The sequence below is a fragment of the Cyrtonyx montezumae genome, unplaced genomic scaffold, assembly GCF_038088225.1.
Source record: "Cyrtonyx montezumae isolate F1298 unplaced genomic scaffold, pur_monq_1.0 scaffold_16, whole genome shotgun sequence".
Lineage (NCBI taxonomy): Eukaryota > Metazoa > Chordata > Aves > Galliformes > Odontophoridae > Cyrtonyx > Cyrtonyx montezumae.
Window position 1 is genome coordinate 15,336,608 of NW_027071892.1, and position 21,756 is coordinate 15,358,363.

The following is a 21,756-nucleotide window of genomic DNA, read 5'->3' on the forward strand; positions in this document are numbered from 1 at the left end:
CCTTGAGGAGGAAGCGAGGAGGCGGCGGCGGCTCCCGCCCCGGGCGTTCCCTGCGATGCCGCTGTTGATTAACGGGGAGCGGATTGATCTGAGTCGACTCACGGGTGGCGTGATCCGTGCCCACCCGCACCTCGAGGTGAGCTGGCGGCAGCGCCGTCCCCACAGGCCTGGTCGCTGCCGGGCGCCGCGGGGCCTGCCCGCTCTTGACCTCGGGGCGCGGCGTCGCGTCCCTCGCTGAGTGCCGCCTTCGGGCGGGGGAGGCCTGAGAGCAGCTTGTTGTTCGGACGGATGTGAACGCTGTGGAGCTTCGGGCTGCGCGGCGCCCACGTAGGGACCCGGTCTGGCGCAGGGAAGCGGCGGCTCCGCGCCGTCACGTCCCCATGCAGGACGCGCGGGCTGACGGCGGAGTAGGGGCGGGGGCGGTGACTGCCCTGAGGCGAGAGCGTGGCGCGCGGGGCGGGGGCGGTTGCTGCCCTCGGTTCGAAGAACCCTGGGGCGAACCGGCGAGTGGACATCGGATTGCGGCGACTGAGAGGTAATTAACTTCGTTTTAAGTCTGTAAACGTTTCGATCCGAAGGCAGCCTGTCGGCTATTAACTGCTGAACAGAGCTGGCTGGGAAATTGTTTTTCGTAAGAATATGCAGATTTGTGCTTACGGAGTTTTTGCAGAGGGAAAAAAAAAAAAAGAAAACGTTGATAAAAACCTAGTAAATTTTTTTTTTAAGTCCTAGTGTAGAAGTTCACATGGTGCCCAGCCTGCGATATGGTCAGAGCCCAGGAGATTGATCTTCCATTAACTGTGATGATTAATAGCTACGTTTTGTTAGTACTAAATAAATATATCAGATTGTTGCATTTCAGAAGCTTCAGAGAAGGAGGAAGGCTTCTGTGAGGTAACAGTGATAGGATGAGAAGGAATGGCCTCAGGTTGCACCAGAGAGGTATTTTTTGAGGATTAAGACAGACCTCTCCACAAGAATAGCTGGGCACTGTGACAGGCAGCTCGGCCAGATGTGGGGGTACCATCCTTGGAGGTGTTCAAGAATTGTGTAGATGTTGTGCTCAGGGACATGGTTTAGTGGGCATTAGTGGTGGTAGATGGATGGTTGGTCTTTTCCAACCTTAGTGAGCATATGATTTTGTGCTATGTAAAATTCCAAGATCTGCTTGGCGTTTTCTGATGTCAGTCTGGCCCTGTCCTGTTGCTTTATTTTGTACCTCCGGTTACCTTCCATAAAGCAGGGGAAGAGCATTCTCTGTGTGTGGAATGATGGAATTTAACAGCTAACTGATCAGTGGCAGGAAAGTGAAAAAGTAGAAATTCAGAGTCATTCACAATACAGAATATACTGTTTGCCTCTTAACTGGGTCCCTTGGCTTTTTGAAGGTGATGTTTCTATCAAGTGATGGATGCACCTGAGAATTCAGCCTCTGTAGTCTTTATTATTATTTATCTTTAGGAAAAGGCAAAGCTTCTAAGAAGTCAGCCTACCCGAATTGTGGAACCCAGAGGGCTTCTGTATGTCCAGCAGAGAGAATATGCAGTGACCACCCCTAAAGATGGTATGTAAGAATGTATAAGCACTTCTGCTGAAGTAATTGTTATAACAGCAAAGTTCATACAAAGTCTCTCTCCTTTAAAATAGGTTCTGTGTCTATTCTTGGATCGGATGACGCAACTACTTGCCACTTAATTGTGCTCCGACACACAGGTATCCTAATGGCTGTTCTGCACAGAGCCCATACCTCTGAAGTAGCGCAGCTGGGATCATCACTGGTTTATGCTGCATTAGTGAAATAAACTGCAACTCTATTCATTGAAACTGACATCTTGGAAAGTCACAAGATGCGTTACCTCAGTGATGAATTCAGAGTTGGTTTGTTCAGTACCAGTTCCACGTTCATGTTACTAAATGAGCAGATCCTAAACTTGGTCTGCTCTAGTGGCTGCCTTGGCTGCAGCATCTCAAACTATGTGCAAATGCCAGAGAGTTCAGCCAGCGGAGTAAGCACAGTTTGGTAAGAACACATGTAGAATTTGTGGAAAGAGCTTCTCTGCATCTGGATTTCTGATATCATGGATGTTGCTTGGTCCTTGGTAGGAAGCTGTTTGCAAAAGTCATTGGTTTACCTGATTTTTATAATGGAGCGCACGTAAGAGGTGCTTGTCACTCAGACCATGGCTTCTATTGGAGGCTGCTGAAGTAACAGAAGTGAGTAGGTGGGAACTAGTTGTTTCACTGCTGCAGTAGCGCAGACTGGTGTTGATCTGAATTATGGTAGTGAACAACATCCACCAGTGTCATTGTCTTCTCACATTTTCCTCAGGCAGCGGAGCCACCTGCTTGACACATTGTGATGGATCAGACACAGAAGAGGAGGTGCCGCTCATCATGAGTTCAGTAAAATCTTTCTCTAATGCCACAGGTTCTGGAAGGTCAGCTTTGCTTTGTTAATTGTTATGTACTGTTTTTCACAAAGGTATCTGCAGTTTGTAAATTGTGGAACTTCTATTTGATTTTATGGGTTCAGACAAGGAACCATGCAGGAAATACCTCTGTCAGGGGACATATAACTTTTTTTGGGTATTATCCATCAGTGATTTAAAGCATGGTTCTGTTCTGAATAGAGGCTCTGTAAAAATGCCATTGAGGGGTTTGGTGTTTACTGTTTCCTAATAACTTTGATTTCAGGTGTTCTAAACTTTCCAAATAACTGTCTTTAGTTGATGTTCTCTTTTTCCACCGGAAATGTTGGTCTTGTGAATTCCTTTCGGATCTGAGAATCTGACTGGTATTTTTCAAGGTCCCATATTGGGAAAAAAAAGTTCTGAAACAGATTTTGACTAGCAAGTTTTTTCCAGAATGTAGATTTTTTGCTTCTGTAGTTCGATAAGAAATAACTCCATGAACTTGGAAGATGTGGTCTCTAAAAGCTCATGATCTGCCTTGCCCAGTTTTGAAAGATGAATCTTGGCTATATTAGGTGATTGATGCTTCCTCTCACTTTTTCATTGCTTCTGAGACCTTGCACCCAAAACCAGTTTTGTCCTTAGTTGGTTTTTTTTTGTTTTGTTTTTGTTACTTTTTGTTTGTTCAAAAGGCTCACAATCAAGGCCTGTCTTTATATAGATACCTCTCAGAGAAGAACACTGCTGTATGCCTGGAAATAGTTCAGGAGGTCGTGGGAGTAAACTCCTTCACATTTAGCTCAGTTTTATAGGAACTGATAGGTGGTTACTGAGATATGTCCAAACCTGTGGAGCTGACCATCACAGATTCTTAGGGTTAGATAGAATTGCATGTGTGTAATGCTTGCTGGGTGTTTTTGTTGTTTGTTTGTTTGTTTGTTTGTTTTATTGCACTGTTTCCTGGATTATTTTGAACAAATTGCCAAGGGATCAAATTGCCAATCACAGTTTGCTACACATACAGCCATTAACAAGTAAGGCTCCTCTAATGATTGCATTGTAGTTTGAGCTGGAGATTATTTTGTAAAGGTATTTACTTTGGGATGTCTTTTTAACTGCTGTTTCCTGTTATTCCATCTCTGTTAGGCTGGAAGTGCACCTAGTTGGAGGTTTCAATGATGATAGGCAGTTATCACAAAAACTTACTAATCAGCTTCTTAGTAAGTTCACATTTTTTCCACTCTCGTGTAGAAAAAAAAATAGTTCTGACTGGATTTGGATAAAATCTGCTTGTAATCTGAGCATTGCCATTTAATAGAAGGAAATGGGGATTCATTTTTGAGGGTGTTTTCCTACTTGCAAACTCACTGTGGAGGAGGGGTTGGACTTGAGGCTTATCTATGTCCGGGTGTGGAGCAGGAACAGGAACGTCTCATTTGTTCCTGGAATGCACTGCAGCGGGTAGAATGGGAGGTACAGTTCAGCAGGATGTAATTCCTAGCTCTGCTGCTGGCAAGCTGATGTGTGATCTTGGCCAGGTATCTTTACCTGTCCGAATCTGTATATGGGGGGTGTGTTGATCAGTTATTATTCCTCTTTCACCTTAATGTGATGAAGTGAATCTTAATTTGTTTGCAATTATCTGATGAAAGATGCTATTTCTGTTCATGAAATTTATATAGAGAAGTGGTTGTGGTGCTTTACAAACAAATTGGGAATATAAAGTACCAACTTAAACATTTCAAGTGCCCTGGCTTGTGCTAAGCACTTTGCAAATGTAGAGAGGCCTTGACCTCGCTGGAGCTGGGAGAAGACAGAGGCATCTATTGAGGGAGGTGGCTGTGGGATGAGGAATTTGGTCTGGTAAAGGTCCTGTAGGATGGTGCCTCTTTTGCCCTCTCAGATGTTAGGATGCAATTCTTGTTATGTACGTTACGTATTGGATGAGAGCTCAGCACAGAATATTTTGGTTTATTTTTTTCAACCTTATGGTTTTCATGCATCAAGTTACGATTTAAAACAGTAGCATTATTTTTCTATTAGAACTTCAGGGAAAAAAAAAGTGAACTTTTTTTTTTTCCTGAAGTGTGGGATGGTGAAAAGGAGAATTAAAGTACATATAATGAAAGACTGGGTTTGCTCACTATATATATAGCATTTTAGGAAAGTACACTTAAATATGTGCTATTAAATGTACAGTTAACTGAAGCAGAGTTGATGTGATGCCAGAGATACTAGAAACCAGTGTCAGTAAAAGGAGCAAGTGGCACAATTTTAACGTTTTTGTCATCTTAAATGGCTACTCTGTAAGTTACTGGTATGTTTAGTAGCTGTGGCTTTAATTTTATAAAAGTTGGTTGAAAAATACTCTGCTCTGTAGCATTACTGAAGAACAGTGTATTAAGTACTTTCTACCCATCTGTTCTGCAGTGCGCAGCACTGATAATCTCCCCTCATCTATACATAGCACCTGCTTTGCCACCAGTCTTATGTATTGCTGCTATTGTTCTTGCTGTAGGAGCATTTGATCTCCAACCAGATGATGTTCATTTAGTGACTTTCTGTGTAACAGGTAAGAGGATGTCTCCTTGTGGTTTTGTTTGATTTTTGAATAATTTTTAGCTACTGAAATCAAAGTGCAGTTCTTTTCATCCATGTTTTTTTTTTCTGTTCTAAGTAACAGTACAAGTCCTCTCACTTGAATTGTATGTTTAAATTTATTATTCATAGTGTGTGTTAATGTTAATCAGCCTGCTCAGCAAAGATCCTTTCAGTTGAGATTAGGAAGACCTGTGATTGTTATCAGGCCATTTCCCACCTCTGTATAGCTTTGAATATCTTGAGAGGCAATGGAGAAAGGAATTTAATGACCTTTGATGTTGTTAAGACTGTTCATATACTCATTCAGTTAATTCATAATGCGTGATGTCACATAAAGAATTATTTCATCTTCTTTGTATTGTATTCAAGTCATATATCATATTTGCATTTAAATGTTACTGGTGACTTGCACCTTTGAAATGTAACATCACAGTAGGTTTGCTTTTTTTCGGTAAATGGCTTGCACAGAAAACTGAGTGGCTGGAGCTGGCCCTACTGATAGGGGAGTTCTCCTCCAGCCTCAACATGTTAATCTTGACCTCATCACCATGTCCATATTCTTCCTGTGTTGTTTTTGTTCATTTGTTTTTCCTCCAGTCTTTTTATGCAGATTAGCCCTATTCTTCTCTGGTAAGTCACAACTAAATGAATTCTGACGAGGAAAAAAATCTCATGCCCTACACATTTGACCTTTTTTCTTACAGAACTAAATGACAGAGAAGAGAAGGACATTCATTTTCCAATTGTTTATGGAATAGGTGAGTTAAAATAGAATTCACTTTTTTTTTTTTTTTTTTTTTCAGATTCTGGTAGTAAATGTGCTGCCTTTCATGTCTACATAAGGCCTGTTGGAGGTGTAGCAGAAAACAGAAGTTTTAAGAAAATGAGGTCTGGAGCAATGAGAATTAAAAATAGTATTCAGCAGGTTCTAAAATTCCTACCGCAATAGTAGTGTTAGGGAGATGGTTGTTTTAAGCAATGTTTTTGTAAGAATAATCGTTTCTGAATTTAAACTCTGTTTCTCACCAGCTGTGAATGTTAAAACAGCAGAGATTTTCCCTGCAACTTTTCCAGAAAAAGGGCCAGATGCGGAGTTGCGTTCAGCCCATGTTTTAACAGGAGCAAAAGTGAGTAAAAATAAGTGGGCAGTAAAATGTCTAAGTCAGGTATTTTTGCTGGAAGGGCCAATGAGTTATAAATAATGTAGAGGGAAAAGAACTGACTGGTAGCTGTAGTGGAAATGCTAAGTTATTGCTTGAAGGTGGGAAGGCAGGGCCAACCCAGAGGAGTTCAGGTGCATGCAGTGTACCTGAGTAACCAGAAGGGCTGGAGCCAGGATCCATCCCTTCCCAGACCTCATGTAAGGGCTGGCAGTGGAGGCAAGACTGTCTTGCTGGAGATACCTGCCTACTTGCAGGTAAGCGGTAAGCAGCAGTAACCATTTTTGTTCCTTTGTTTCTGGATCCATGGCCACTGCGTTTGGGCTTGTTCTCATTTGCTGCAGCCTAGGATTGTGCCACTCTGCTATTATTGCTATACTTTCCATCACATTATAGTATTACAAATGCTTTCCAGCTTAAACATATGAAACAAACATAAAAATGGCTTAAGTGCTGTCTAATTTGTAAGGCTTTCTGTAAATACTTATGTGTTACTGCAGCTAACTAACATTTATGATGCAAAGAATGAACAACTACACATTGGACCTTATTTCTGGAGGCCTTTCCCTCATGTGGATTTCTGGTTGGAGCAAGATGATCAACAGATTTTACAGGTACTCTTCTAGCTGCAAACAGATGGGTATGGTCTGTCAGAGCTCTCCTATGCCTACAGCTCTCCTATGCCTACAGATTTATTCTGAATATCAAGCAGCTCTTGCTGTCATCTTGTTTTTCAGAATCTTTCCACATCACCCTTGGCTGAGCCACCCCACTTTGTTTCCCACATTCGATCTACATTAACATTTTTAAAAGAACATCCATTTCCATCTCATTCCCTGTTTCCTGATAGAAAACCTCGAATATACAAAAAAAATGAAGAAGGGTTGTGGGTACTGGTTTGTTCTGACAAGATCCAGCTGCTTTAAGGGAAGTATAGCAGTGCCAGAAGAACAGCAAGTTGTGAAAAAGCATGCTGCTGGTCATGGATAGTACTGTTCCTACGCTTTTCAAAATAAAGTATTTCAACAGAAGTAAAATGTTTCTTCTGTATTACTGAAGAAGGAACTACCTTCTTCAAATATTACTTTGAAGTAATTATTTTTGTTTTAATGCTTTATTGGTGCTGATCAATTGCTATAATAGAGAGACGGGAGTGATGTGATGCAGAGGAGGGTAAAAGTCATAGAAATATGGACTTGAGAAAACCAACTAATGTGCAGAGTGAAAGAAAGTTGCTTGTGCTTAAAGTCAACTGCAACTTCTACAGGAATTTAATTCAAAAATATATCTTAAGACTAATAATTTGAAGAATCTTTATTGAAACAGTCAGATAGTATCTGAAGACTGAAGCTCATTTACCGAAACTACTGGTTTAACAATTCCAAATATAAAAACATTAAAAATCAATCATTGTGGTGATCACTTTTTTCCCCACAGATTACTCTTATTAACATAACCATTGCACCAGAGAAATTGCTTAGGAAGACTAGTCAACTCAGTTGTTTTTGCACTTTAGAAAAATTGCACTCTTACATAAGTTACCCCAACAGCGAAATTTATCCTCAGGATAGAGATGCTGAAAGTCAAATGAGGTGACATTACAATTCAAAAAACCCTTAATTTTTCAGATCAGAGTTAATCCCGCCATTATTATAGCCATTAAATTGATACCCTTTGGAAAAAAGGAACAAACCAAACTATAGTACTCCCATCTAGCTCTGGAGGAATTGAAAGATTTTTCTCTGAAATCAGATGCTTTGCAGGTAGCAAGCTTTCCAAAAGATCTTGTTTCCACAAAAGGCTTTGAAAGCTTGCAGCAAAGCAGCTGCACTATAATTCAGTTGAAGGCAGGAGGGAAGATCTGCACACTGTAGCTTTTGATGTATCCAAAGTTTCACTTAACTCGTGCCTTAAGTAGTCCTGGACACTATGAACTTATGCTGTAGCATAAATAAACTATATGTCTTCATTGAATCTGTACAATTCCTACCCTAGGGAAGTTGAAGTTATTCAAAAATAAGTAAGTGTTGAAATCAGCACAAATATAGTGGGTTTTTTCAAGCTTTACTGTAACTATCTAAAAATACACAACAAGAAAGGTCCAGTTAATACTACATAAATGTGTTATAAATGTCATGCAAAGGAAAAAGTGTTGGTGATTCTTTTCCGTGGTAGAAGCAAGAAGCCATGTAGGCATGCAGAGGCACTATTTCTTTCTAAACTGCTTAAATCTCACTAACTTAGTCCTCCTGTACTCAGTGCCTCAGCTGAACAAGTCAAGTTGTACAACAGCAGGAAAAAAAAATAATGACAAAGTATGATTCTGTGACTCCAATATATACACACAGGCATCCATTTCTAACACTCACTGCACCACAGCTGCTTGGCAATGCTCTTTATAAGTGTTGTTAAAAGGAAAAAAAACAAAGCAAATACAACTCGTGTCTAAGCTGTTTTACTGGAGAGGTTAATCTGAGTATTTTAATATTAAAGGATGAAAAATGATCAGTTTCTTAAAAATATACACATAAAATAAGACCAGTTTACAATTACTGAGTGCAACCGAATTCTTAACTTGTACATGGCTGCTGAGTTAGCAACTACTGCCAAGATTAAGGTCTTACTGTAACTGCCTATATTTTGACAAATGTTTACAAGCAGTTAATAAATCTTCACAACTTTGGTGACACCAACGTGTACAGGATTAAAGTAACTAATAAGTATACAATAAGACGAATCTTGTGTGGGGAAAACTTATATATGTGCAAAATCTCAGTACATAAGTTACAGTAGTTATTATTTACCAGTGTGTGGCACTGTTGACATTTTAAATGCATCATTAAAATACCTTGCCTTCTTGGGCACATGAATTATCTGCACAGTCTTAAATCCAGAGTCTTAATTTTTATCTTTGACTTCCTTGTTCCTCTCCATTTGTGCAGTAATTCGGTGATGCACTGCTCTGAGCGTCCTCAGTATCTTTATTTGTTGCCTGTGGCACCTCCTTGGGCAGCTCTTTGTTTTCTGTCTCCAGTGGTCTTTGCTCTTGGCCAGGGGACAGAGTTGGGGGTCTCTGATCCATCTTTTCCAGGTCATCACAGTGGCTGACTGAACTGGTCTCGCTAAATGCATCAGAATTTCTCAGAGACTTTTTAAAAATTTTTTGACCTGTGAAGTGTTTGTAGAGTACAGTACTAATGATGGCATCAGATGAAAAATGTAAAATACAGAAGGTAAGTTTCAAAGAAAGCATCTGAATTATAAATAGATCTTACTCTGGTGCTAACCTGTACCCGAACTGTATAAAAACTTGCTTCCATTTACACATATGTCTGCAAGGCAACAGCGCCAGTTAATTTTATCCTGTGTATACAAAAAATGTTCAAATTCAGCTGAGAAACAGGCTGCATACATGCTTTCCAAAGTCAGTCTAAGGTAGAGGGTTTCACTGAAAATCACAGGCTAGAAGCCAGCCAGAAGTAAAATGGGGTGTAGAACTATGGCTTCCCCAGCAGTCAAATCTACGTTAATTATTAAGATATAGCTGAACAGAAAATGCCACTGATTTAATAGCTCTTCACCCCAAAACGACTGTCAACACAGTATGAGGTAGTAACAGACAGTGGCCGAGATACACCATTATATATTACATATGCTTTAATTTCAAACACAACTATTGGCTTGTTTACCTAAATTGTGTTTTTTAAACTGACCCTCAGTATTCATAGAATAGCTTGGGTTGAAAGGGACCTTAAAGATATCTAGTTCCAACCTCCTGCAATAGGCAGGGCTGCCACCAGCTATTCCAGAGGAAGATCCCAGACATCACACATGCTCAGGTGGATAAAAAAAATCTTGTATTCCCAGGAAAAAAAATCTCAGAAAACTGACTGTGGTGGTATTCTGTGCTACGTTTAAGCTAAGTTATTTAGGGAGAACTTAAGATCTCATTCCAGATATTACTAAGAAGGGAAAATCATGCAGGTCTTCCAGTGTCACACAAGTTGGATGTGTGCTGAGGCCAGGATGTTGCAGCAAGCTTTAAAAATCACGGAGTAGAAACTTACCAGGATGTCTCTGCTTTGTGAGGCTGGAAGTAGGAGTTGGTGGTGGAGTAGTACCTGTACCTTGGGCTTTTGATACATACGTAGATTCTGTGGATTCTAGAGAACCTGCGGGTTAAAAGGAAGTAGTAAGTTGATCGCAGACAATTTTTCTTTTCATCAGGATTTATAGCTATACATGCAACAATCTTGTTTTTAATTCACATTTCTGAAACTGCATGTCCTCAGTTAACATAAAGTTGCCACTTGACTGTAAGAGGTTTCTGAGTACCTAGGGACAAGGTGCTGACTCTTACAAAGATGAATCAACAATCCCCTCACACTCACTTCACAACAGTACTAGATACCCATAATTTCATTTTCCCTTTTCTTCCCGGCCTGATGCATCCTGAGCAGCAATGCATCAATCACTGCCCTTTGAAAAGATATCTAGTTACAAACAGTATCAGCGTTCCCACAGAAGCCTCACTATTCTCTGCACTAAGGACCTTCCAGACAGTGCACTAAGATACCAAATGCAGCAGAATGTCTTCCCCACTAGCTTACATACTTATACATGCAGCATTAGTTTCAAGGATGCACACTTCCACAGCACGTCCAGCCAGCAATTGTTTCTCTACTGCCAGTATCTAATGAAGCTTTTTTTAGTGCAATTCAGTATGCAAGAAGAAGATGTAATCTATACAAGGGATGAGATTTTCTTACCAAGTGTTACGGAAATAGTGAAGAACATGTTCCCTTACAGTCCAAGGTGCATTACATCACTCACAGTCAGATCAGCATAAGAAAGTGTTGCAATTTTAGTATAAAATTTGAAACTTAGAACATGGCATGACATGGCTGCAGATGCACTGAGTCCTACCTGCTGTTAAATTGAATGTTCTTCCTTTTGGTGATGCTTGGAATGGAGAAAACCAGTTCAGCACAGAACCTACTACAGGTATTTGTCGCAGCAGCCCCTGCAAAGTACACAAACACTGTCTGGTGAGCAAGGTAACTGTGCTGTGACAAGTTAATCACATAACTGATTTTTATAGCCTTACCTCTTCAAGAAGTCGTTCTTCATTTGCTTTCTGAAGCTGAAGTTGTGCTTCCTTTATCCCTTTTCTGACAACTTCAGTCATGTTCTCCAACAACTAACAACAACAGAAGTTACATCATCATTACATGCATTATATGTATTTGAACTTGAAATGTATTTTTAAATCAGGCTTTGAGGATGTAAATGGAATAGTCAGACTTTATCCAATTTAGATCTGCATTTTATGGGGACTCTTTCATTACTACTGTAAATTAAAAGACATACTGACTGACAATAGAATTTTTAAAAGTGTATGTGTACACCTTCAGGGCAGAACATAATTTTAAGCAGGAACAGTACTTATAGAGATGAACCTGTGACCCAAATTCTTCAGATGCCTGCTCAGCATGCAAGCGCTCCTCAAAAGCTCAATCTGACTGAAAAGAATTTTTATGCTTAGGAAGTACATTTTGGTCTCTAGAAGCACCCAGAACTAAGTCAAACTTAACAGTTAATCTAAACAAGTATATGTATTTTTTAGTCCAGCCACAGGTTCCAGAGGGTTTTTAAAATTTGTAACTTCCAGTTCAAGTCCTATGGCATCCTATACACCAGTATCAGGTCACATTTTATACTGCAAAGGTCTGTTTACTGGGGAACCAAAAGATGGAAAAGTAAAGCCAAAGTTTTGTTATGAGCAAGAAATGCCAATTTGAATAACTTAATATGAGCTATAACATTATGAGAGCCCTTGGTGACAGGCACTTCCTCCAATATGTCAACAGTTTACATGACTGCATGTTAATAAAAACAAAACAAACAATCTTCTTTTCTCAGTGAGGCAAAATGAATTAGTCATCACAGCAAGCTAAATAACCCAGTGTACGAGGGGAATGTATTGGTTACAGAAGGGAGTTTGCAAAAAAAAAAAAAACAACAAAAAAAAACAACAACCCCTAACTGCCCTGAGGGTAATAAATAAAAATAAAAGATGCTGAAATGCTCTTTGATTTATTTACACATACTCTTGAATTTTCTTCAATTTCTCTGCCTGTTCCTGCAATAGTTTCCACTAGCTCTGACACATCCAGATCCTCAGTTACCATGCCAATGTAAATGCAGTTCTTCTGTCCTCCAAATTCTGGGCCTGTGAGCATTAGGAGAATCAAGTGTTAGTAATATACTGAGAAGTGTTATCACAGTGCATTCTATGCCCATGCTTAGGAATCAAGAAATCCTAATATATGCACACAAACATACCCACTTCAGTAATTAAGTGCAATATCTGCACAGGTATAAATTATGCAGATAATGAAAACTCAAATTTGTGGGTCCTCAAAAACAAACAAACACCCAACAAAACAACAAAAAAAAAAAATCAAGAAGAGCAGTATTTCATACAGCCAGGGAATTGCATATCAGTGCTGAATACGCTTGAAACTTGGTTACTTGCTGTCCTCTACCAATTGCTTGGTTCCAAAATTCTAGGATCCTTAATTTTTAAAGGCTGACTACAACCAAATTAGTATTATTACAGCTATGTAGCACTACGTGTGTTTGAAAATACTGCTAATTATCACAAAAGTCACCTGAAACAAATGTAGCTAGAGAAAACAGTGACCTGTTTCCAATAAGATCTAGGTTTCACTAGATACAGAACTCCTAGACTAGGTTCAGTTCACAGAGAGGAGCACCTGCAGCTTTTGTTCTTTCTGGCAAGAAACCCTTTTAGGTCTAGTTGCTCATAGGTCAGTTTTCATATATACTGCTGAAAACAGTGCAACTTGCTTAAGCTCTGCTCAACACTGACCAACTGAAATAGGGAGTGAGGAGAACAGTTATAGATGTTGATAATAAATTAACTTCAGATACAGCAGTGTAATTTTGCATTATAACAAACTATGTGTGTGTAACCTGCTCAAAGACTGTAATGCAGCCAGTAAGATAACTATCAGCTTCAATGGAAGTTGTATTTTTTTTAAAGTGCAGTTACCCAAAGAAAAAGTGAGATCCGACTCCAGTTCATTTAATTTTTTCAGAAGTTCTGCGTTAATTTTTTCTAATTCTTTTTCTTGATTGTCATCATTCTTCCCATCACTGTGATAGTTGTATCTTCAAATTAAGCCAGAAGATAGTAATTTCGCTTTAGAGTACATAAATAAACCCCACAGATCTAGCATGTTTCTACAGAATTCTATATTTTACAAACCAAAAGCTGAAAGCAACTTTAGATTATCAGACTTGGGAGTTGAGAGCAAGGGGGACATTGGCCAATGCAAACTTAACACAACAGATTTCTAGGTAATACACTGATTACTTCCACTGTTTTGATTTTACAGAATCCTTCCCAGCAGACTCTATCAGATGATCGGAATAGACACTTAAAAGGGCTTTATTCACTATGTAAGAGAGGGATATAAGCGTGTATCATCTTTAGTATAATTAAGCAACAATGCAAACTACATTCCTGCTTAAGAGATCAATATCCTGCCTCCCATATTAGAAATATTGCTGCCATTTGCTTAAACAGCAATTCACCTCTTCTTAAAGTAAACGATATTAAAAAAAAAACAACTAAAAACTTGTCTAATTTAAAACAGAACACTCAAAAATTTCAAGTGGGGGCAAGGCCAGATAATAATCAGGAAGTAATACATCCAAACGGCTACCAAAGAGACCCTGTATTCCATTCCAGTAATGCACTGTCAATCCACACATAAGGAAGAAAGAAAGATATACCTTACAACACCTAATCCTGGCCAGCTGAGATCTTCAACATACAGCAGGCCTACTGTTCTTCTCACTTCTTGCTCAAACTCCTCTCTCAGTTGCAGTGTACTTGTCAATACCGGTAACTTCATTTTTAAGCAGTTTACTAACTGATCAACATCTTGTATTTCGGTTCCTAAAACTAAAGAGCTTATGCATTAGCATGCAGTGGAAGTTAATGGATATGCACAGATGTCTAAATTAAAAAAATGATCTGTAAATAAACCACTTCATAAGTTAAGCATACTTTATAGACGGCCCTGAAATACCTTGATCTATATGTACCAAAGTCTTGTCTTTATTTATCTGTGCACTGATGAAACAATCAGAGCTAAGGCTTTCACAAAAATAAAATCTGAAAAGATTTACAGATGTTACAAAATAATAAGGACAGTACCTTTTTCCATTACATCAGTAGCCTCCAACAGAAAATTTCTGTTTAACATAGCTAAAAAGATAACTAATTTCTGTGTTTTCCTTTTAAAAAGGTAAACATCACAGCATTATCAAGAAGTTTTTTTATCAAGAAGTTTTGTTCTAAAGATCTAGTTTCCCCGTGTACACTCAGGATCCTAATGAGGTTTAATAAGGACAAATGCAGGGTGCTGCACTTGGGTCGGGGCAACCCCAGGTATTTATCCAAACTGGGGGAAGATCTCCCTGACAGCAGCCTGGAGAAAAACTTGGGGGTCCTGGTGGATGAGAAGCTGGACATGAGCCAGCAGTGCGCGCTTGCAAACCAGAAGGCCAACTGTGTTCTGGGCTGCATTAAAAAATGATTGCCAGAAGGGAGAGGGAGGGGATTGTCCCCCTCTACTCAGCTCTTGTGAGGCCCCATCTGCAGTCCAGGCCTGGGGGCCCCAGTACAGGAAGGACGTGGAACTCTTGGGGCCCAGAGGAGGGCCACTAAGATGATCAGAGGGCACCTCTCCTACGAGGAAAGGTTGAGGGAACTGGGCTTGTTCAGCTTAGAGAAGGCTCCAGGGAGACCTCACTGCGGTCTTCCAGTACTTGAAGGGAGCGTATAAACAGGAGGAGGAACGTCTGTTTACGAGGGCAGATAGTGATAGGATGAGGGGGAATGGTTTTAAACTGAGACAGGGGAGGTTTAGGTTAGAGAAGAAGTTTTTCACACAGAGGGTGGTGGTGCACTGGAACAGGTTGCCCAGGGAGGTTGTGGATCCCCCATCTCTGGAGGCATTCAAGGCCAGGCTGGATGTGGTGCTGGGCAGCCTGGTCTTCTGGTTGGTGGCTCTGCACATGGCAGGGGGGTTGAAACTAGATGATCATTACGGTCCTTTTCGTAGAATGGCCTGGGTTGATTCTGTGATCCTCTCCCATCAGCACCATGCATTTTGATAGCCTAAAGCACCCCACACAAGCTAGAAGGAGTTGCCATTCATCATCTGATCCTGATCCTCTCTCTAAGTTGCTCCACACACCTGCTAAGTCTAAACAAACTACATTTTCAGTGCTACCAATCTGTCTTTGCAGATGTAGTAAGGTCACATAGAATATCTGAGCCATCTCTAACATACCTACTACCAGTACACAACAGAAATGATAAAACCAGTATAATTGGTTAAAAATAAAAGTAGTAGTTTCTCAAGTGTATCAGCTTTTCTACCAAGAGACTGAAGTACAATTTTATAGCAAATTCCAGTCTTTACAAGTGGCTGAGTAATGAGAATGTTACCTGCAGAAGTCATTAATGGGCTGAAACGCACACATGTGCCTTCATCTTCCAATTCTACCACATCAACCCCACAGGCAGGAACCAGCTGTGCCAGCTGCTCTCCTAACTGAAGAGATAAGGCACAGGTGAAACAATTTACAGATGTTTTACAGATGTGGCCTCACAGTCACCGACTCCAGTTAGATTCTTTGTACATCTAAGGAGAAGCACTTGCTAAACAGTTTTCTGTATTTGTTAATATCACCTCTGGTAAAAAAAAAACAACAAAGCAAAACAAAACTTCAACTTGCTGGTAACAAGTTGTAAGTGGATATGTACTTAAAATCATGAAAATTCAGAATAAACTGTAAGCCTGAATTTACTGCAAAATTGTTGTCTTAGTAATCATGGCATACTCAACATTCTCGAACAGCTCTGTGCTCAGCAAAATAAGCACAGGTTTCCAGAATTAATTATACTAAAAGCTGGGAAAAAAAGTCTGTCTACTCACAACTGAACAAACACTGCCAATGAAGTACCCTGCCAACTGAAAAGAATTCTAAAGTTTTCACACTTTTCCAAAAGCCCAAGGAAAACACTACCGAATGTTTAAGATGCAGTAATAATGTTAGTAAGAAAAACATATTAAAAAAACCAAAACCACAAGCATGAAAGCAACTGTTTCAGAGCAAATATTTCTTTATAGCCCAAAATGTCCAGCAGATTTTGCAAATGTTATCAGATCAGGAATAATTACTAAGCTCATCTACCAAGAGTTTTATTATTACTATTGAATACCCTGGGAAGCATTAAATTCTCACTTTTTTTTCTGAAAGAGAAAAAAAAATCCACTCTTACCCACTGATTGAAAGCGTCATAAATGTGTCCTTCATTACTTGTTATGGGGTGCTGAATAGCTGAGGTCTGTGCAACATGTAGTGTTTGATCTGAATCCAAAAATACAAGAATCGTTGAAAGAGATTTATATTTACTTAATGAAACAAAAAGAAAACCTGAAGTTTAGAGAAAAGACAATTACATCCTTATATTTCAGGCGGCTGATTTCTGCCTAGGTAAAGCTGTTCAAACAAATCCATCAGTGTAAAAAGCAGTCAATCCATCATGACATTTTACTGGTCCAAAATGAGTATGTTTCTTTTATAAGTAATACCATTAATTAAATTAAAAACAAGAACCTTTCCCCACATCAAACACACACAAAAAAAATTGTATTAAAAACCAACACGCATAGCAATACTATAAAGTTTTCTAGTAGTCAGTTGCCTCACACAGGTATCTTCCCAGCCTCTGTGTGTGCATATATAAACAGCACAACATCCTCTGCTGTAACAGAGAAGACAAAAATCCTCTTCTGGGAGAACACATCCAAGGATGTTCTCTGCCCTGAGCCATGTTTGGTGCGGCTACTGTACCCATGACAGTATTTGGAGACCTGTTCCAAAGAACAGTCTGCTATTTTTAAAACTGCTGCACCAGAAAACAGCAGTAAAACAGAAGAAATGTGGTTCTTGCAACTAGCCACTAAACATTTAAAAAGAAACAGGGAAGCCTGAACAAAAAACAACTGAAGATCTTCCCTCATCAGTACCTTCAAACACAGCTTGTGGTTTATGGGAGATGATTAATAACATGCTGTCATAATCAAAAACATACACAAGTTTCAGTCAAGATAGTAGAAATGACTCACAATGAAAATACAGAACACTGCAGTCTACCTAAAAAAAAGTTGTGTGGTTTTATCACTAGATAAAATTATACCTTTTTAAGGCTATGTTAGACAAGAGAAATGCACTATATATAATTACCAAGTAATAACTTACCTAATGATTTATCTATAAAAACAAACAAACAAAAATAAATAAAAATGCACCATCATCACCAACAAAAGAAATCCTACAACAGAGTACATACCTCTATTTAAATACTTCTGGAAGAACTTGAAAACCACCACTGGTGAACTCAGTTCATCTTCGACCTTAACAAAAATAAAATAATAAATATATTTTCACAGATTTTTTAAAGATTTAACACTGTAGAATTTTTTAGACTACTGAGCAAAGAAGATCATTTGTTTTTTCTGTAGTAACAACATTCACACTATCTCAGAAACAGAAGTTAACTCTTCAGGAATGCGAGTAAGCATGTAAGTAAACAATGGAAAATAAGTCATGATTTACGGCATCAAATAAACACTGATCACCATAAAGCAAGAGTACCATGCACATTCACTAACAAATATATTTTACTAAAGAAAGTTATTTAGCTTTATGTATTCTCAGATATTAATGCTTAATGAAAATTTTCTTCAAAATCACCCCAGAATCATTGTGGGACATCAAGTTCCAGCAGGAATAACAATAAAATAATTGATTCTCATTTTTGGGTTGGAGAAATGCGCGAGGCAACCTCTGTAAGCAACTTAAGACCTGAGAATCCTACAAATGCAAGGTTTACTCAGGCAGCATAGGCAAACATCACAGAAACTCCAACTCTCAAAGCAACTAATACTCTTGGAAAAAACACCCTTGCAAAAAAACAGGATCACTGTCAGAGTGATCCTAAAAAAACCCCAATTGTGTTAAAAGTAGCATCTCACAAAAATTGAATTTGGAATTAATACATTAGATGTAATTTCCAAACCAAATTCTGTTGTATGACCGTTAGCTAGGATAACTTCTGCATGAAATTTCTCAGGTTTCACAGCATTAACTAATGGGTAAGATGTAGTCAGAATCTATGATGTTTATGGAAAATGGTTTCATAAACATATGTTATGGTTTTATGATTTTTGTTGTATTATTGATATTCCACATCATAACATTATGTGGTGTATTGGGAGTTAAAGAGTTAATGCTCTACCTGCATGGATCATCGATAGCTCTAGGGTATACCTGACTGGGAATTGAACCCAGCCTGGCTCCTAACCACTAGACCAAGAGCATTAGACCAAGAGCATCAACTCCACTGAGTGCAAGAGTTCACAGTGAAGGAACAAGTACTATCTAGATGTCATACATAACCAAGTTAGGTAATCTCACTGAATACTTAATAATAAAAGATTCCAAGCATCTTCAAAGTAATTACTACATTCTAAATACTATTTTTAGGTAGTTTCTTTTTAATCAAAGTTACTTGCATCTTCTAATAGGTAAAGACAAAGTTTAAATGCAGACTGTACCGAAGTTCTAATGAAATCCAGGTTTTTCACATTTTCCAGCAACCTTTGACTCTACAAGAGCACAGCAGAAGGGAAACAAAATAAGGACAAAAATGCAGTTTTAGAATATGAAAATTATTCTGACAGTCACCAGCATAATTTCTACTTGTGAACAAAAGTCAATTAAATGTGGGAGATCCATTCAGTTCTTCTTCATAAACATAAGTTGTACCAGGAAGACATCTTCTATTTCTAGTAAAACAATTAACACAAAATGCCTGTCGTTGTCTTAATATATTTGTTGACAAATTCTAGAGATATTACAGCTCCATTAACTAACTGAAGCATAGTGTGCTGCTGTGAGAAAATTAACAGTTCTGCTACCACAGCAACTGTTTATAATAGCCTTCTAAATTATTTTCATTACCAGAAAAAGACATTCTTACAGTGTGGTTTTAGACTATGAATAGGCTATTACAAAAGCTAAAATCACTCTTAGATGCCCCCCATCCCCCCCAAAAAATAAACCAAATAAACAACCAACAACCAGCTTATTGATTAATGATTATTTTGTCACTGGTTTTTCACACCAACAGTTTCTTCACCAACCTTTACAACAACTTTCCACTTCCCAAAGCCTTTCTGCCCTTCTCTCAATGTTCAAGAAGTGCTAGACTTTTAAGCCAAAAATGTTTTATATATAAACAAGGCATTTCCTGACATATATTGCATTGGACTATATCTATATAGAATGGCCTGGGTTGAAAAGGACCTCAAAGATCATCTAGTCTCAACACTCTGCCATGGGCAAGGTTGCCAACCACTAGCCCAGGCTGCTCAGAGCCACATCCAGCCTTGCCTTGTGGATGCCTCATCCCTGGAGGCATTCAACCTCTCTGGGCAACCTGTTCCAGTGCATCACCACCCTCTGAGTGAAAAGCTTCCTCCTAGTATCTCACCTAAGTCTCCCTTGTCTTAGTTTAAAAACACTCCCCCTTGTCCTATCACTATCATCCCATGTGAACAGTCGTTCCCCCTCCTGTTTATATGCTCCCTTCAAGTACTGGAAAGAATTAGTATAATGCCAAGTAAAGAAAGAAAATTAAGTCTTTCTCCGGGAAGTTTTCAAGCAAAATGCTTAATGCAGAACAGTGACAGATGATTATGATGATGCAGTTTTACAATTTAGTAAGAACAAAGATTAATAATTTTACACAAAAAAACTAATTAAAATACACAAACTAACATATATCCCTCCCTTAAACACTGCTATTCTGCTGTCATTACTTATTCATAACATGATATGTAGTAACATATGCTATGCTGTCAACAACTACAGTATTTCTATCTGATTCCTCTATAAAATAATGTAATGATAAAAAGGATGTATTAATATTTTATATTATTAAAACATCCCTGAGTGCAATGTGTAATGTTCTGTGATAGCAGTTTGGGCATTACTTGTACTGTTACTGCTTACTGAACTTTGTTTCTGCTTGGAGGCTCAGACTGATGAATCAGATCATGAAAATACTCAAGAACATTCTCCAGGCCATAAGCCAAATGGCCAGTAATTAATATATTAACAAGCTGTTGCTTACTAGTTGTGAAGCATGCTTTATCCTCTCCACAATCCCATCATGGCCCAAGTACTGCAAGGATAGCCACAGCGGCAGGGCACGAAGTTTTTCTACAGGCTGACTTGATGTCAACCCAGCTGCTAAGGACTAAAAAGCAAAACAAACAAAACTGTGATTAAGATTTTTTCAATTATTCATTTTTTGCTAGATTAATTATGATTGCAACTAAAGTTTCAATGTCTTGAGAATGGTGACTGAAAAGCTGAACGTACCAAAGAGGGATCCTCATGTCTGTAGAGTGTCACTGCAGGAACAGCTGGCAGACCCAGCCAGGAACCCAGAGTAAGAGTCATGCTGTCACATTTTGTAGCTGCCTGAATTTTATACAATAAGTAGGATATAAACCATATACATTTTGATTAGATCATGACCTTAAAGTCTACAGCACATTATAACTTTTCTAGATACGGTAGAACATACCAGTACAGAAGAGGAGACATAACCCAAAGCCAAAGTCGCCAAATTCACACTAGAAAAATAAACCAGTATTAGTATGTATTAGGTGTGTACTAAGGGAATGTTTTAATCCTCAGTTCAAATGTCACATTAATGTGAAAAGGGAGGTCATTTTTGTTCATACACAAATAAAATTTTAATGGACTGTGCAGTAGATGTTGCTATTTGGAATTCCAGGGTTGTAAACCCAAAAGCAGGTATCTGTTTCATCCTAAAAAATGTGACCAACCTTTAGGGAAATCATCCATCTGAAATTCTACCTGTAATTCGGCAGCAATTTGGAACTGGAGGCATACAAATATGACACTATATCACAAAATACCAAGAGAAACTGAGTCTGTACTCCATGCTCAAAGAATATAAGAACACTGGAGTGCTCAATAACATTGTCCAAGTTCTTTCAATTTCTTTTCTTCCGGTTTAAACTTTCTCCCACTTATGTTGCATATTGCGCTTGTAGCACTCTTCTTGACAACATTCATTTAAGTAATGACGCTTCTACCTCCTTTCTCATTCTCAATTACCACTGTAAAATGTCTCCTCTGAACTATCTTATGAAGTTCTCTGTTTGTATTCCAAGCTCTTCAAAGCAAGGGCAGACAAGACTGCCTTCTGAGTAAAAGTAACCAGTGGCCTATGCTGAAGTAATTACTTCAATTAATTATTCTCGTATAACAATCTCATATAATGACAAAATTACAACCACATCAAATTCTTAATATGGCAAAAAATAAAGATAGTCTTCTGATCATCTATTAGCTGGTTAGCCATAAAGCTATGT

The 21,756-nt window shown here is 38.8% G+C and overlaps 2 protein-coding genes across 9 annotated transcripts in view; one reads left to right on the top strand and one right to left on the bottom strand.

The window, feature by feature from the left end:
* Nucleotides 1-9,349, top strand: NTAN1 (N-terminal asparagine amidase). 4 transcript variants are annotated; one of them, XM_065732992.1, is made up of 10 exons: nucleotides 1-136; nucleotides 1,462-1,564; nucleotides 1,648-1,713; nucleotides 2,330-2,438; nucleotides 3,558-3,631; nucleotides 4,930-4,983; nucleotides 5,717-5,770; nucleotides 6,042-6,139; nucleotides 6,673-6,786; nucleotides 6,910-7,219. In XM_065732992.1, the coding sequence occupies exons 1-10, from the start codon at nucleotides 56-58 to the stop codon at nucleotides 7,096-7,098; spliced, it is 942 nt and encodes a 313-aa protein (XP_065589064.1). In that variant the 5' UTR covers nucleotides 1-55; the 3' UTR covers nucleotides 7,099-7,219. The 4 variants fall into 4 exon arrangements, with proteins under 4 accessions (XP_065589064.1, XP_065589062.1, XP_065589061.1 ...); XM_065732990.1 differs by lacking the exon at nucleotides 6,910-7,219 and adding an exon at nucleotides 9,264-9,349 and having other exon boundaries at nucleotides 6-136; XM_065732989.1 differs by lacking the exon at nucleotides 6,673-6,786 and having other exon boundaries at nucleotides 6-136.
* Nucleotides 8,753-21,756, bottom strand: part of PDXDC1 (pyridoxal dependent decarboxylase domain containing 1) — a 26,358-nt gene continuing 13,354 nt past the window's right edge. For 3 of the 5 annotated variants that reach the window (XM_065732986.1, XM_065732985.1, XM_065732988.1), the window contains 14 exons: nucleotides 20,940-20,988; nucleotides 20,732-20,833; nucleotides 20,481-20,606; nucleotides 18,901-18,951; nucleotides 17,634-17,697; nucleotides 16,560-16,648; nucleotides 15,723-15,828; nucleotides 13,997-14,168; nucleotides 13,251-13,369; nucleotides 12,283-12,404; nucleotides 11,280-11,372; nucleotides 11,099-11,195; nucleotides 10,240-10,344; nucleotides 8,753-9,340 (listed from right to left, as the gene is read on the bottom strand). In XM_065732986.1, the coding sequence (XP_065589058.1) occupies nucleotides 9,078-9,340; nucleotides 10,240-10,344; nucleotides 11,099-11,195; nucleotides 11,280-11,372; nucleotides 12,283-12,404; nucleotides 13,251-13,369; nucleotides 13,997-14,168; nucleotides 15,723-15,828; nucleotides 16,560-16,648; nucleotides 17,634-17,697; nucleotides 18,901-18,951; nucleotides 20,481-20,606; nucleotides 20,732-20,833; nucleotides 20,940-20,988 (1,558 nt within the window). In that variant the 3' untranslated portion in view covers nucleotides 8,753-9,077. Of the gene's footprint in view, nucleotides 9,341-10,239; nucleotides 10,345-11,098; nucleotides 11,196-11,279; nucleotides 11,373-12,282; nucleotides 12,405-13,250; nucleotides 13,370-13,996; nucleotides 14,169-15,722; nucleotides 15,829-16,559; nucleotides 16,649-17,633; nucleotides 17,698-18,900; nucleotides 18,952-20,480; nucleotides 20,607-20,731; nucleotides 20,834-20,939; nucleotides 20,989-21,756 lie in introns of those variants that run through there. The other 2 variants (XM_065732987.1, XR_010621980.1) reach the window with 2 other exon arrangements.

Coding starts and splice junctions, on each gene's coding strand:
- NTAN1 (XM_065732992.1), top strand. CDS start 56: ATGCCGCTGTTGATTAACGGGGAGCGGATTGATCTGAGTCGACTCACG. Junction 3,632..4,929: donor ACTTACTAATCAGCTTCTTA/GTAAGTTCACAT, acceptor TTCTTGCTGTAG/GAGCATTTGATCTCCAACCA. Junction 6,787..6,909: donor ATGATCAACAGATTTTACAG/GTACTCTTCTAG, acceptor CTTGTTTTTCAG/AATCTTTCCACATCACCCTT.